General features: G+C 37.7%; 1 protein-coding gene across 8 annotated transcripts in view; it reads right to left on the bottom strand.

The window, feature by feature from the left end:
* The window catches only part of DOP1A (DOP1 leucine zipper like protein A), an 89,986-nt gene that overhangs the window by 23,967 nt on the left and 50,280 nt on the right, over positions 1 to 15,739 (bottom strand). For all 8 annotated transcript variants that reach the window (XM_078852133.1, XM_078852134.1, XM_073336554.1 and 5 more), the window contains 9 exons: positions 15,010 to 15,162; positions 10,555 to 10,655; positions 9,092 to 9,351; positions 6,383 to 8,372; positions 6,169 to 6,280; positions 4,007 to 4,189; positions 2,369 to 2,494; positions 1,720 to 1,854; positions 847 to 902 (listed from right to left, as the gene is read on the bottom strand). In XM_078852133.1, the coding sequence (XP_078708259.1) occupies positions 847 to 902; positions 1,720 to 1,854; positions 2,369 to 2,494; positions 4,007 to 4,189; positions 6,169 to 6,280; positions 6,383 to 8,372; positions 9,092 to 9,351; positions 10,555 to 10,655; positions 15,010 to 15,162 (3,116 nt within the window). The remainder of the gene's footprint in view (positions 1 to 846; positions 903 to 1,719; positions 1,855 to 2,368; positions 2,495 to 4,006; positions 4,190 to 6,168; positions 6,281 to 6,382; positions 8,373 to 9,091; positions 9,352 to 10,554; positions 10,656 to 15,009; positions 15,163 to 15,739) is intronic.

Genomic DNA, 15,739 nt, shown 5'->3' with positions numbered 1-15,739 from the left:
AGATATTCATTAGAACAGGGGCTGGAACATGGGTCTTTCAGGTAAGTGCCTGACCACTGTGCTATAGAATAATCTCACGCTCTCTCTAGTCCAATGAATATTTATTTATTTACACAAAGTGGAACAGCTCCAACAGGACAGATTGAGAGAATACCCTATAGCCCAATGATTAGAGCACTCGCTGGAGAGGTGGGAGATCTAGGTTCAAGTTCTTACTCCACAACAGGCAGAGAGGGAATTTGAGCCCCGATCCCCCAGGTCCTGGGTGAGTGCTCAAACACTAAGCTATTGAATATTAGGGGGACATCTCCACCTCTTCCTCCCCCTCCATTTTCTGCAAGAAAGGACTGACCTGGCTGACGTGCCTAACTCTTGGAGAGGGTTCATGGCTATAAATCCCTAGCGAGGTGCCTCCCATTATGTGCCTAATTCCCTTTGAGGAGCAGGGCTTAGGCTCCACCTCTGTCTTCAGTATTTTCTAATGGCTAGCTTAGGCAGCTCTCCACTTAGCTTGCTGGCTTTTGTGCATCCCATTCTTAGGTGCCTAATTCTCCCCAAGCATTGTCTAGGGAGCCTGGGCACCTAACTCAGGACTGTGGATTCTACTAGGTGTCAGTGTGCCTAGAAGTTAGGCATTGCAATGCTGAGTCTAAGTGGATATAGCTCATAGATTACAAATGGAGAAAATTGTTTTCTTCTCATGTAACCTTTCGGTCTGTTGTAGTAAATCAGAGGGAGGCAACTTTCTGTTAAGGATATAAAATGTCCAGATTCTCTTTCATAGTTATCTACTGACTGATGATACAGAAAGAAAACAATAAAGGATCTACAGCCTCATTGTCTTACCTTTGAATATAAGCATAGAAAAATTGCAGCATGCAGACTTCCAATGACAGATGCTTCTAGAAAGACAAGAAATCAGTGTCACCAGGAAGAAATTGACTTTTGTCTTTTTGTTTACCTCAGCAAAAACAGTGGGTGTTGAACCAACTACCAGGTTTTAAAAGGTAACAAAACAGTGGATAGCTTGAGGTCAAATTAAATTGCAATGCACTCAGAGGGGTGTCTGAGTGTCACACTTGGGCAGCAAAAATCTTAGCCATGTAAAACCTAATGTTACTCTGAAGCACTCTCCCCTATCCCCTCCACCCTAGCTGAATCACAGAACGCCACTAACAGGCTCCAGAGTGAGAGGCCAGAGATCACATCTAGACCTCCCTCAACTGGACAGATGATACGAGGCCTTTCAAAAGCAATAACAAAGGAGAAAAGAATGGGAATCCTGGGGCATCCCAGCCTTAAAAATATCTTAGCCCCCATGAAAAAAAAAAAGAGTCACATCCGATTAATCCTCCTATCTAGTAGGTATCCAAAAGAGTGAATTTTAAATCAGTATATGATACTGTACAGGTGGCACAACTACTTTGTTAACCTGAACTTGCTTATTTTTGAAATATGAAACACAATTGATTATATAATTCAAATGCTGTCAATCTAGCATCTTTCACTAAATATATTTTTAAAATGAGAGAAAAATGGTTTTCTACATACAATAGGATTAAGAAGAAATTACCAGAAACAGATTTTGGTAGCGGACACCTGTTACCAACCTACAGCACATTGGTAGCATGTTCCTTCAGCACAATTTGAGTACTTGTACAATTTATCACTTCTAAAATAGCATCATATGAACTAGCAACAACTCTGTGATTTTCCTACCTTGTCCTTGGCTATGGCTGGAGGCTGCTTTAAAACTTCTTTTACTGTTTGTATAACAGTCTCTGTTCTCATAACACTGATAGAGCGAACTAGCTCTACCAGTAGAAGCTGTTCTTCACTGGCTGTAGGAATAACCTGGAAAAGACCAACATATGCTATACATTACTATTACAGTTAATAGTGTTGTCCAGCGTAGAAGAAGTTGATGAGAATAGTTTTCCAAAGTAAAGGACAATGCATGAGAAGCTAAGAATATTTAAAAAACAAACAAACAAACAAACTTGTAGGAACGAGATGTAGATGAAATTTTCTGGACAAATAGTTTACCAGATATTCATTGACTGTCACTTTCCTTTGAAGTCTCTATTTTAAATATTAGTCACTTACAATAATGTTTTTTTAAAAAATTCTATTATAAAAACATTAACAATTTTATTCAATTCTAAAATAAATGTGTGGTTATTTGACCATGCGGACACATGCATAAACATAAATGCACTTATGAAAAGGATTTGCAAAATGTTTCATTTGACCCCAAAAATCTTAGCTTGAATTTTTTGAAGTAGGTTCTAAAGACAAATAGTGGAAATCCAGTAAATCAGATTACCACTTATTCAAGTAGCCATGTCAACTAGCGACATGCACATACCTTTGTTCTAGAAGTGTTTTTGTTTTGTCTCCTCTCATTCCATACAAATGCAACAGCAGCCATAAAGTGAACACCGTGATTCATTGATATTGGGCCCAACAATTCAAGAATCTGCTGCCTCAAATTCTGAAACACAGAAAGAGAATGTGCACACATTGAAACAAGCATCCAAACTTTATACTCTCACTGACTGACATACCACACTGAAAAATTTCTGAGAACGATCCCTCTCCTATTCTGTAATATTTGGGCAGCACTTCTCTTCTTGCAAATACCAGAGGCAAGCGTAGACTTCTATATGGACTTCCAGAGTTTAGCCATGCCCCTTCTGCACTCATTCAGATAACTGCTTCCAAAGATGTACTGAAGCATTAAACAGATCATACAAAAGTTCTTTACAGTAACTCCTTATCCAACCATATTAACTCTGCTTGACTTTGAAGTGGCTGTTGTCATGGCACCCAAAGGATTTATCTTGAATGGGGTGAAGTACAGGAAAAGGTCATCCTAGATATTGTCCTGAATTAGTTTTGTTCTAATCAAGATAAATCTTAACAGCTCTTCTCACATCCAGCATATGACAAGTGCTCTTGACTACTGAAGCTTCAGGCAAAACAAAAAGAGAACAATCTGTGATGTATGTAAGTATTAAACTTAGGTAACCAATTATTCTGGAGTACAAAGGATGATCTTGTCTTCGTGAAATATGCAGTATGGGTCACCCCTTCTGTAAGGAAACTGATTTCAGAGAGTCTTTTTGCCAACATGAATATGACCAGGAAGCAGGTGTTTATAGAAAGACAATACAGAGAATTAAATGCCATTAGTTTCAATGGATGTGTTGTAAAAACCTGTAGCATGGTGTCCCTTTTTTTATACATACATCAAAAAATAATATTGTGTATATTAAGGTGAACAGGTTTGTAGTACATAAAGTAACATTACGACTATGTGGAAATCACACTAAAATCCATGTATCATATCAGATAACCTGAATTTGTTTACAAAAACACAAAATTCCTTCAATAGCGGAAGAGTTTGAACTGACTCCAATAAATGGGCAAAGCAGGACATCAAGCATGTTACTGGAATACTTTGAAAAACTCCTCAAATACCATATTGTTCAATTCCTCCTGTCCGCAACCTACTCTTTCCAGTCGCCATCCTGTGATCTGATATGATCTCTCTCCATACAATGATGCCGCTAACAGGAGCTGGATGGAGCATGGAACCTCATGAGGGTGTCAGATCAAGTGTTTATTGAAATATATTGTGAGATTTTTGTAAAGATTTTAAACAAATATTCTATAACCTTAGAGATATAAAATGGTATTTTAAATGGTTTACAATGTGAACACTTCCCCTTCTCTCTGCTTCAGCTATTGTTCATGGGTGATGTTATGTCATCAGTACAGTACTAACTGGAAAATCATATTTTTGTCAGAACTTATACATTTTACCAAAGCAAATTGTAAACTAATTATAAACTGGCTGCCCATCCCCTCTTAGCCTGGGGACAACTCAGGTATTGCAAAAGTTGAAAGACTCTTCTAAGAAATACTAATGGAATACAGTTAGATTTGGTTTGACAAAGGTAACCATGCACAATTCAAACCATGTTACTCCTGATGTTCTGACCTTTGTTGATCCAAGATTAATAGTGGTAACAGATGCAGCTGCTGCAGCAGTTGTTTTCTCTGAAGAATCTGCCTGGTGCAGTATGCTCCACAGCAAAGTCACAGACGACATGATCATATGAAGGATAGACAGGATTCCACTGCGTGCTTCAAACAAGTGTTTCTGGTCTACATTAACCAAAAGCTAGAGGTATTATAAAAAACGACAACCCAGCATTAAATATCTACATACTAGCATTAGCAAAATTATATAAATTAAGAAATAACAAGAACAGCTAAACATTTTACACTGTGATTTTAGGATGAACATCTACATAGGCTTTTGTAAGATGTTTACCCTGTTGGTTCTGAATAACAGCAAGAAAATGAAAAATCAGTATTTTTTTAATGTCTTTTCAATTCCTCTGGCATGATGTGTCTATTAATATAAATTTGTATTTTAAGGAGCAATAGGAAGCATATTCCTTTAGCAGTGTACGCTTCTCAAATAATAAAGTAGCACCTTTAATATCTATTGTACAATGCATTGATTTAGTGAAATATATAAATAAAAAAGTGTGGGTTTTCAGAACGTATAAAGATGTACCCTACAGTTTTATATTCTGATTACAATGCATGTAGAGATTTTAGTTTGGCCAAAACTAACCAGTGTATCTTCCATACTCAATGTTTACTGTTTACTGCTTTATTCCCAAACATCACATAAGAAATTCAGTGTCACGATAGGCAAATATGACACTGGCATATTGAGTGGAGCTGTATGGCTGGAAGATGTCAAAGCATAGTTTCCTCGCTCATCCCCATAGACATCTGCTGATGTAGCTGGTGCTAACACAGAGTCTTGACACCCAGTGGTATTTCTGACTGTATGGATTTATCAGAAGTGTTGCGGAGTGTGCTTAATCCAGGACCACAGGGCTTGTAGTGACCTTCCAGCTGACCCTGCAAGCGGATCCAGCCCAGCATTCTCCTTCACAAGGCAGACAAAGCAAAGACTGTGCTTATCCATGGGGTATATAGATAAGTTGGTAGGGGATATGTTAAAAATGCTATCAATTAGACTGGGGCATATTCTGAAGGTCTGAGGGTTTTTCATTATCATCTCTATTTCTACAGTGATTACATTTAAATCTTTGTAAATGCCTTTGCAAGTGATTAACATTACTTCAGAATTAGTGCTACAATGAATACCATAACAACATTATCTACTTGCAAAGACAGGTAATATGTATTTTGATGGTGACTACTGAAAAGAGTTGGGGAAAGGGATAGAAAATATATATTTAAATAAAGCTAAACAGTCAACAAGAAAAAGTGGTCCATTAGGTTCAGGGCCAAATGCCCAGTATATAGACTATGCACTCAGCTGCAGCTACAAAATATTGTCAGAGCCAAAAGTCAAGCTGCTAATATACAAAGCTTCAAGCTAGCAGGAAGAGGCACTAGAATGGACATTCCGACAGAAAGTTTTGTTTCTAAAGAGCGTAAATCCAAGTAGCAGAGTTAACTAGGTAGGTGAACACAGAACCCAACCATATTCAGGAACAACAAAGTGTGGCACCAATGGTAAGTTCCACAGTTAAGATTGGCTGCTGGAACTAACCCTTTAGAATTCTGAGGTGGAGGAATTCCCACCCTTGCTCTTGTGTAGGAGCATGGACTCCAAGAATAAGGCTTTGTGACAACTGAATCTTTGGAGAATACATGCAACGATTGGAAAAATTTATGGTTTGTATACAATATGTTATCAATGAATAATGCTTTCTCTTATAAGAATTCTCTAAATCCCAATTATTACCCAAAAATAATTCATTATGATTTAAATATATTGAATATATATTGGGGGGAGGGATAGCTCCGTGGTTTGATCATTGGCCTGCTAAACCCAGGGTTGTGAGTTCAATCCTTGAGGGGGCCATTTAGGGATCTGGGGCAAAAAAAATTGAGGATTGGTCCTGCTTTTTGAGCAGGGTTTGGACTACATGATCTCCTGAGGTCCCTTCCAACTCTGGTATTTTATGATTCTATGAATATGTTCCCCACAAGCACCTCAAACTTAAATTCAGAGCAAATGCAACATTACAAGCATTCCAAATGTAGACCATACACTCTAATTTAACAAATGTGACATAAGAAGCCTCTCAGATACTTGACTAAGTTTACCTGATGATACTGTGTAGACGGATCAAGTAGACAGTAATGAATTATTGTTGTGATGCCTTCTAACAGGGTAAGAATCATATCTGGTGGAGTAATTGATGCCATCCAAAGCGGCCTAAAATGCAACATTGAGTTTGTTGTGAATTTGCTCCACACAGCTAAGTAAACATTTAAATATATGATCAAATTTGCAAAAAGAAAAAAAGTATATACATGCCTGCTATCGGATAATCCTGTTTCATATTTATACTGCTGAATTAAATTATCCAAATTCCTGCAAAGCTGGAGGGTCACAGAAACTACCACTCTTTGTAGAACTTTTCCCATGTAAGGCAGAGTAGAAGTGATTAGGCCAATCCACTGGGGGTGCATTTTACAGGCACAGTGTTGGTGTAAAGCTCTTATTACTGCACAGAGAAACATGCCTTGAGAGGTTATTGGTTGGGAGTGTAAGTACTGAAGTGAAGTCATTGGCTGCTGTGGGTTAATCTGCTCCAAGTCAGTAATGACAAATTCAAAGCCTGTTTCGTTCTCCTCAGGCACGGTCATTACTCTATGCTCTAAGACAATTAGTCGCTGAAGCACTTTTAAGAGCTGTGACTGTAGAGTACTGCCACTGTCAAATTCATCTTCAGAAAAGTTGATAAGGCTGTCTTCAGAGAGACCTTCTTCAATAACAACTATGTTTTTACCAGCTACCTTTTCACTGTGCCACTTCTGTGCACTAAAGATAGAAGATAGCAAACAGTGCAGGATCACTTTCTGAACCTTGCATTTGGATAACATGTCTGAAATAAAGCTAGGAAAGCCCTTTGCAGAACTTTCTATTACTTTTGCCAGTTCAGAAAAGAGAAGTGTCAAAATTTCAATGCTCATCATCTGCATATTGCGGTTTCCTATTAGATCTTGTGGGGTTACCTTTACATGAGTTGGATAGTGGCTCCTCATATAGTATAAACATAGAGAGATAAGAATTTCTATGTACATAGAACTCCTAAAGTTATGATTAGAGTCCACTGGAATGTGACTATAGAAGTCTTTGCCCATAACAGATATTCGATGCCTGGCTAAAAGATTCTGAAGCAAGGACAGCTGAGGAGTGTATACATTGTTGACACTGGTAGTAGAGATGGCATTTACAAAAGCAGAGGGGTTTGTTTTCAAGATTGCTTTGATTGCAGAAAAAGCATATAATGTTCTTGAGGAGTCATATAACTGGAGATAAAGCAAAACATGTTGATATAATGGATGAATGTTAAAACTAGGAGATTTTCGTATTCCTGGAGACCCCACATCACTCTCTATTTCTGAAATTTCTCCCTCTCCACAGCTGTACCAATTCTCTAAATCAAGACCATCACTAAAGAAAATACTGGTTTGTTTAAGCTTTTCTGTTTGTGCTTTTTTCTTGTCTTCATCTTTCCTTCTGGCTATTTTCACTTTGGGCTTTGCTCCTGGTTGCTTACCAGCCTCTTTAACAATAGTTTCTTTTTCTGACATTTTTTCTGGTAGTTTTCCTTTGAAGCTGAACTGAATACTACTGTGACTTCTTTGTCCAGATTTTGCATCTGATGACCTGAAAGTAAGGTCAGAGGGGGCCTGAGTGCTTACTCCAGTACAAGGTGATGAATCCATTAGTCTTTCAAGTCCAGTCTCAATCGAAGCAGAAAATAACTGAGAACTGTCATCACCAAACAAACTGTTCTGGCTGCTTTGAATATTTTCATCTTCACTTTTAGAAACCTCCTCAGAGTGATCTAAAGTACTGAATTTAGATGAAACATCATCGGGATGCAGATCATGTTTAACGGATTCGGTCTCCTCTCCAAGACCACTTACTACCTTGCATATCAAGTCAGTAACCACCTGGTGCACAATTTCATCAGGTGAGTCTTCTCGCAATGTCTGAGAACTATTCTGAGCACCGAGGCTTTCTGCCTCCACCTCATAGCTCAGGTTGTCTCCAGCAGATGACTGTGAACAGCCAGAGTCAGAACTCTGGAGTATTTCTATTTGATGGTCGGGAAGGTCAAAATCAGACACCACCATTGGAATAGTCTCACTGCTAGTACTTAACAAGGACAGTCTGTCACTCAAAGGGTTAACTGTGAGACTGAAGTTCCCCATTTCATCCATGATAAGTTGTTTTTCATTGTTTTCTTTAGGTGTAATGAGTTGTCGTTGGCTTACAGGCATGTGAGAAAATGCTTAAAAAAGAAATCACAAAAAATAGTTACGGCCTACAAATAGTTTTTCTTTAGGTTTACTTTGAACTTGAGATATAAGCAGAAATAATAAAAACTTACATTTAAATAAAATTATTATACTTTGCACCTTTCATCCTGAAAGATCATAAAGCAACTTAAATGTCCATTTACTAACTGTATAAAGCAGAGCTTCACCCATCAATTAAATGATTAATAGGATAGCTTCAACCACTTCTGAAGTGGATAGGGGTGACTGTTTAACAGCACAAAGCAAGTCTAAACCCCTGGAGAGAGAGAGAGAGAGAGAGACAGAGGTCTCCGACTGAGAGAGGTTACTCCTAAGAAGCCTGAAACCTCAAGTGGATGCCCTCAAGGAGCTGTAGAGGTGGAGGTGAAAGGTGCAGTTATCCCTGAAACTGTGACATATACAAGGGAAAAGTTGGTTTAACTGTACTCCAAATATTTGGCATGCTGCAGAGTTGAACCCACAGAGAAGTTTTCACTGAGACTAAAAAATTTTTTGGAAAGAGAATATAATCTTTACCAGCATCCTAAATGCTGGCAGTTCTGAAAACTATTTAATATGCAAATCACGCCTGGTGTTTCTTCTGCCATCTGTTTCATGTTATATGGACAAAAATACATAAAATATTATATATACTTAAATTAATAAAATGTTAGTTATTAAGGAATTTTTGAGGGGGTTAAATTGTACTTACCATCACCACAGCTAAATTTTTGCATGAAGTGCTTTTCAGTTTCTTCTTCAGGGTAGTGAGGAGACTTATTCCAGTAGCACTCAGCCTGAACTCGTTGCACAGAAACTCTCTGTGTTTTTGGATGTAGTAGCAGTAGAAGCAAAGGTTCAAGTACTCTTGCAATGTCATGTCTTTGGAGTACTTGGTTTAACCATGCTTGCCCCACTGACCAGGTAGAACCATCTAAGCTATTAAGGCTGTCCAGCATAATGAACAAAGACCTGGGGGAAAAAAACAGGAATAAATCTAACACGTTGCTACTACAGAATATAATCTATTTTAATCTAATCTACATTAAACTTCAATATTTGCCCACTTTCAATGAGCACTTTCTCTGCTTTTTCTATCTCAATATGCAAGTGTACTTCCTCTCTTTCACTCAAAATAATTAGCAAGCAACAACTATGTTTAATATACTAATCTTTCATATATGCATGAGGAATGTTGAGATGTGTAATTAAAACTCTACTCAGATTTTCAAAAAATATATTGCTCTCTAAGTTTGCACTGATGTGATTGCAATGATTCTTTATAACCTATGTACTGAGCAATAGTAATATATTAGGTTTGTTCAGATGAGTATCCCAAGACATACTGATTACAGCTTGTTTCACATAAGTGGCATTTTGTTTGGAATCAATGAGAAGCTCTCTTTCAAATTTTGCATCCAAAAGTGAAATTTACATATTCTAGAACAACAGAAAAGGAGACAGAAAGCACTAACAGTAAAGACAGATCAAAATAATAGAGGAATTCTCATTTACTGTGTTTGTACAGCATCTAGCACAATGAAGCCCTAACTTGGTTGCCCTTTAGGTGATACTGCAATATAAATAACAGCAACAGTTTTAAAAATCTGTAAATGAGGTTGCAGAGAAAATAAAATAATTATTATCTACAAGTGTTATCCTCAAGGACTGAGAACAGAAATATAGCTTACTTGACAATAACACTGTTCCTATTTTCATAATTTTCTCCCTTTCATATCTTAGGTCTTGAGAGCCCTTTCCAAGGGAGAAAATTAACAGTTGCCTTACCTCTTAGTTAATACACCGAGTAGCCCCTAATTATCTTTAACATTTTTATGCCATTCTGTGGTCATATTCATCAGCTTTTCTACAGAATTTACCATGTTCTCTTCAGCAATAAATAACAGAGGTAGCTCCAAAAGAAATGCAAGATGAAATGCAACACTTCACTGTGCTGTCCCACAGTTGTACATAAAGGGTACAACATTCAAATTAATTTTCTTTCATCACATTCACACAAAGAAACTGTGTGTATGAGCACAATCCTAGCTGAGAAAGGTGAGGCTAGTGATGGGGGTTTGGTGAGAAAATTTTTGAACACAGATTTAAACATCTGAAACTGTGAAATTTACCAAAATGGATCATGAATTTGGTAGGGCCCTAATGATAACCAACCTGTCAAAGGAACGGCCAAAGGAAGAAGACTTGTTAACATGAAGGTCCCTTGTGAGATGCCAAAGCACTGCAAATTTTGCATGAGCTTCCATCCTTATTTTCTGTAAAACAAAACATAAGTTAGATCAAATTGACTATCATTCCCCCAAGAAAGTAGTGAAAGGAAAGCTAGACAAGAATGGAAATGTGGTTTTAGGTCAGATTCTCCATTTTCTCATTTTTACCTAAAGATGGTTCTTTATTACCAATCCTGAGAGGCAAGAATAGATCATCATTGCAAAAAAAAAAACAAAACCAAAAAAAAAAACACCTATGTACAATTTTAAAAAATAAGAACATTTACTATCCAGGACAAATGCATTTCTTAGAGGTGATAGAGAAGGTGACAGAAAGAGAGAGAGATTAGGAGGAAACATGTGATGCTCAGCTTGTGAAAAAGACAGTAATCATTACCATGGAAGAGGTACTTAAAAATCATGGCATTAAAGACATCTAATCACAGCTAAGAGGGAAAAGAGAAGGGGTTGAAAACAGAACCATGAGGGACAAACAGAGGTCAGATTGATGGGAAGATAAAGAGCGTTATAAGAGGTCTTCATCTGAATATAAGCAAATTGTTAATAGTTAATTGATTAGATGCCAGCAGACGGTGCTCAAGAATATGTCGCATAGTTCCTGGGTTTTGTAGGACCAATAAAACTTGTGCACAGTACAGCAGATGATTTCCACTATCTGCTCTTTATATCAGTTCTTAACATGGTGTCAGAATAAAAGTTTTTACTGCTTTAACTTTTTGTTGTGGCTGACCAGAGGCACTCAGTGACATCAGTAATGACTCAAATATCCCACTCCCTGCTATGGAACAAATACATGGGGATGTCTATGAAAAACGGAGCTGCTTCAGGGCCTCATGGACAAACTGTGAAATGGCTGCAGGACTGAACAAAGAAAGCATGGCAGGCGGAATGGCTACTCTGAATAAAGCAATGGGTAAGGACTGCTTTCCTATATGTCAGCACTTACAGCTGGCAGATGAAGAAAGGCAAGATGTAAATAAAGTCTTAGATGCTTTAGAAAAATACTTGTCCCTAAAAAAATGATAATATATGAGAAGTATATTTTCCATACATCTGATCAAAATGAAACTCAAAACTACAAACCAATACGCAACCAAGCCACACCAGTTACCCTTGTCATGTAACTCTGGCACACTTACAGACAAATTCATTAGGGATCATATAGTTGTAGACATGAAAAATAATGGCATCAGAACACACATTGCAAAACAAAGACTGGAACTTAATGCTGCTGCTATCTACTGCAGCAGTGAATAAAATAAACGGTTACAAATTTGAAAACATTAGAAACAGTGTAAGATATACAGCATCACACAAAATAATGGCAAACTCAGACTAAAAGAATAAAAAAAAAAAGAGTGGTCTGCAAAGAAAGGCAAGAAATACATGTATTTTTCAGTGACCTGGGAGGTGGGAGATGTGGATTCAAGTCTGTCCTTTGAATTGGACAGAGACAAGATCTGAATTAATATCTTCTTTCTTCCAAGAGAGTGCCTTAATCACCAGGCAACAGAGTCATTTTCATTCTCACTCTCTCTTTGACCCAGTGAATGGTGAGGATTCATACCTGGGTATTCCACATCCCAGGAAAGACCCCATCTAATGGGCTGACAGTTATAACAGCGCACACACACACACAAACACATACGGCTTTCTGAAGCTAGCTCTGAAAAATGAAACTGTGGGGTCAAATTTGGGGATGGTTTGGTTTGGCCAAAGCTGCATTTTTCAGCAAATAAACTATTCATCCAAATAAAATTGTCCACCTCTTCTTACAATTCTCTGAAACATGACTGAGCAAGATAGGAATAGACCAACGTATTCTGAGAAATATAGTATACCTGGTGATGATTGATTGACTCTCTGGATTATTTGGAAACAGATCCCTTAAATTCAACAACAATTTCTGTCTTTGAATGCTGGGAAGCCCACTTTGCCTGAACGGAATTCCAGAGACTTATTAAAGGTAATGGACCTCAGTTTGCTTGTCAGGAATTTGCACAATTTGCAGCATCAGCAGAATTTGAAAATATCACATCCTTTCTGCAACACAGCCAGTCTAAGGGCAAAGCAAAAGTAGCTGCCGAGATTACAGAGAAATTGCTAAGCAAGGCGTAGTGGGATAATAAAGACCCATGGACAGCAGTAATGGATTGAACAAATATACCAACAGAAAGTCAGGGCAGCAGTCCAGTACACAATCTCATGTCACACCACACACTGATTACTGCCTGCAGCAAATAAACTTTTGAAGCCAGCAGTAGCAGAAAAGGTAACAGAAAAATTAAGAAGTGTCATCAGCAAGCCAAATACTACTACGACAGAGGTAGAAAAGAGCTCTCTGAACTTCTAATAGGACAGCCAGTATAAAGTTCAACCAGCACCTAAAGACAATGACAAAGGATGGAAGGTAGGGACAAAGAGTAGCACCAAGGTTTGAAAGGATTAGATTTTTTATCACTACGTGTCAATTTCTCCGTACACTCACAAACAGAAAAAACATATTTCCTCTGATAAAGGAAGAAAAATGCTGCCTAGAATTTAAGAGTTTGATTTAAGGATATTTACTTTGTACATTTTGACGTGATGTTGACATATTGTGTTTTAACAGTTATAAAGTTTTGAATCTCAAGGTTTATTAAACAATTATTGTCTGACCCTTCCTCCATAATTTCCCGCAACTCTGAAAGTTTAAATAAAGAAAAATTGAAAAGAGTATTTATTTTTAAACATCTATATTAGCCATCCAATTTTTTTTTAAATCTAATTCTGCCAAGTCTAATCATACTTTGTAGAATGCAGACAACTCTATAGCCCCAGCTGTTATTTCCTACAAGCAACCAGGGACCAGTTGCTCTCAAGAGTTGACCAGGTGAGTTCCAAACAACTATTCAGATGCAGGGGAAACTGGCAATGACTGTGAGGTTAGTTCACCTACTAGCAATGCACAGGAATTGGTAAAGGTAATGCCACAAAATCTAACATCACAGAAATCTCCTGAGGGTAAGTGGCAGGAGAAGAAAGGGACTCAAGGTGGAACCACACAAAGTAGAAGGGATGTAAAGTTGCTCAATCATTTGAAAGACTATGTAGTTAACGGAAACTGCTCACTTTCTGTTCTAGAAAGAGAGATGTTACAGGAATGCTCTCTCTATATATAAACAGTTCAATGAAAAAAGTGCCAATACATAGTGATCAAGAACATGCAGAGAAGTTCTTGGGTTTTGTAGGAGTAATAAAACTTCTTGTTATACACTGCAAATGGCACTGATTGATCTTTACATCAGTTCTTAAAGATCATCAAAGGAGATGCTGAATGAGTTAGAAAGGCAGAATGAGAACCAGGAAGTCAGAGTCACAGGAGCCTAGAGAGAAAAGGAACCCAAAGTAGACAGTGAGCCAATAATTTTAAAAGAAGCAGATACATCAGACGGCTTATTAGAAGCCACCCAAGGCAAGAGGGTTGAGGACAGAAGAGACAGAGACCTCTAAACCACCAAAAAAAGAAGGTGGATAGCAAGGATAGAAGAGACCAAAATCAAGTGGGCCCAAAAGGAAAATAAGTGAGGGGGGTCTGTAAATAACTAAATGAAGAGAGGAGGGACCACCACCACCACTTTCAGGAGGAGTGACAAAAGATCTTCATGGAAGGCATGGCAATAAGAAAAGCTAATTTGGAGAAAGAGTAACAAGTTTTGAGGAGAGAAATGAAGTGGAGACAGCAGAACATGCCAACAAATAGATCGCTTATCAAGGCAAATTTATTGGAGGAGCAGAAGTTATAGGGTTTGCTATAATGTTGGTCAGAATACAGCAAGAGAAGAGAGCAGGAGGAAGAGTGGGCCTAGACTGAGAGAGAGAGAGCGCGCTGCAAAGGGAAGGAGGAGGGGGCAGAGACTGAGGTGGGAAGGAGGAGGATTTACGCCTAGGACTCAGGCACTCGGATCTCAGTTCAATTCCAAGCTTTACCACAGCCTTCTGTATGACTTTGGTTAAGTCATTAAAACTCTCTGCGCCTTACCTCTCCATCTGAAAAATGGGGACAATAACACTTCCTCTGCCTTAGAGGCACTGTGAGGATAAATGAATTAGTGGTTATAAAGCACTCAGACACTATCCATGATGGGATCATAAATTAATTAGATGAAGGACAGAAAGGAAAGGTGAGATGAAGATTTGTGAGAGTTAACAATTTTATAAACATGTTATAATTCTTTACAAATCAGTGTGTATATACGTGCACATATACATGAAATAGCTCAAACTGTCTTATGAGCTACCGAGTCCCTTACTCATACATGTCACTCTATTACTACATTTCCTGATGGTTCCTTTAATTCACCTTTTAATAATCACACAAACAGGAGGGAAGATTTACCTTGTCTCTGTGAGTCAGCTGCTGACTTATAACATCCTCACAAATGCTAGAAGATGGAACCAGGTTATGTAACTGGTAAAAGAGCTCCACACTCTTCTGATGATGTTGAGGAGTTCCATCACCCAACTGGTCCCACAGAGTTGAAGCTACATGCTTTGTAAATGAAAATATATTTTAAGTCAATGAATATCTTGTATTTTTCTGAAAAATTACTAGCTTTACACAATGAAAGGGACATATGCAGTATCAGTGAAAAATATGAACAATTGGGGGAAATTATGTGATTATGCATTGCTTTTATCTCTACAAAAAAGCCAAAAAACACTGCAATACCCTACTGTATAAAGGTCCACAAAATTTCACTCTGAGGATGCAGTACTTGATAGTTTACATTTGTAAAAGTAGAATATTTCAATACTACAATAATTAACTACCTACTACAGAATATTCTTCTGCTGAGCATTTCTGATGACTTCCTAAATCACAAGAGTGGAGCTAGTGTAATTTGTCTCCAGAATTCTGTATCTAATATTGCAATTATAATGTAAAATTAAAATGTTTCTTTTGTAAATAATTTTAAAAACAGTTCACATTTCATAAGTCATAAGTAAGGCTGTCAAGCAATTAAAAATTAATCATGATTAATTGCCCGATTAAAAACATTAATCGCGATTAACTGCACTGTTAAACAATAATAGAATACCATTTATTTAAATATTTTTGGATGTTT

The sequence above is a fragment of the Lepidochelys kempii genome, chromosome 3, assembly GCF_965140285.1.
Source record: "Lepidochelys kempii isolate rLepKem1 chromosome 3, rLepKem1.hap1, whole genome shotgun sequence".
Lineage (NCBI taxonomy): Eukaryota > Metazoa > Chordata > Testudines > Cheloniidae > Lepidochelys > Lepidochelys kempii.
Note: the sequence above shows the minus strand (reverse complement) of the source record. Positions and strands in the feature narration are given on the sequence as shown.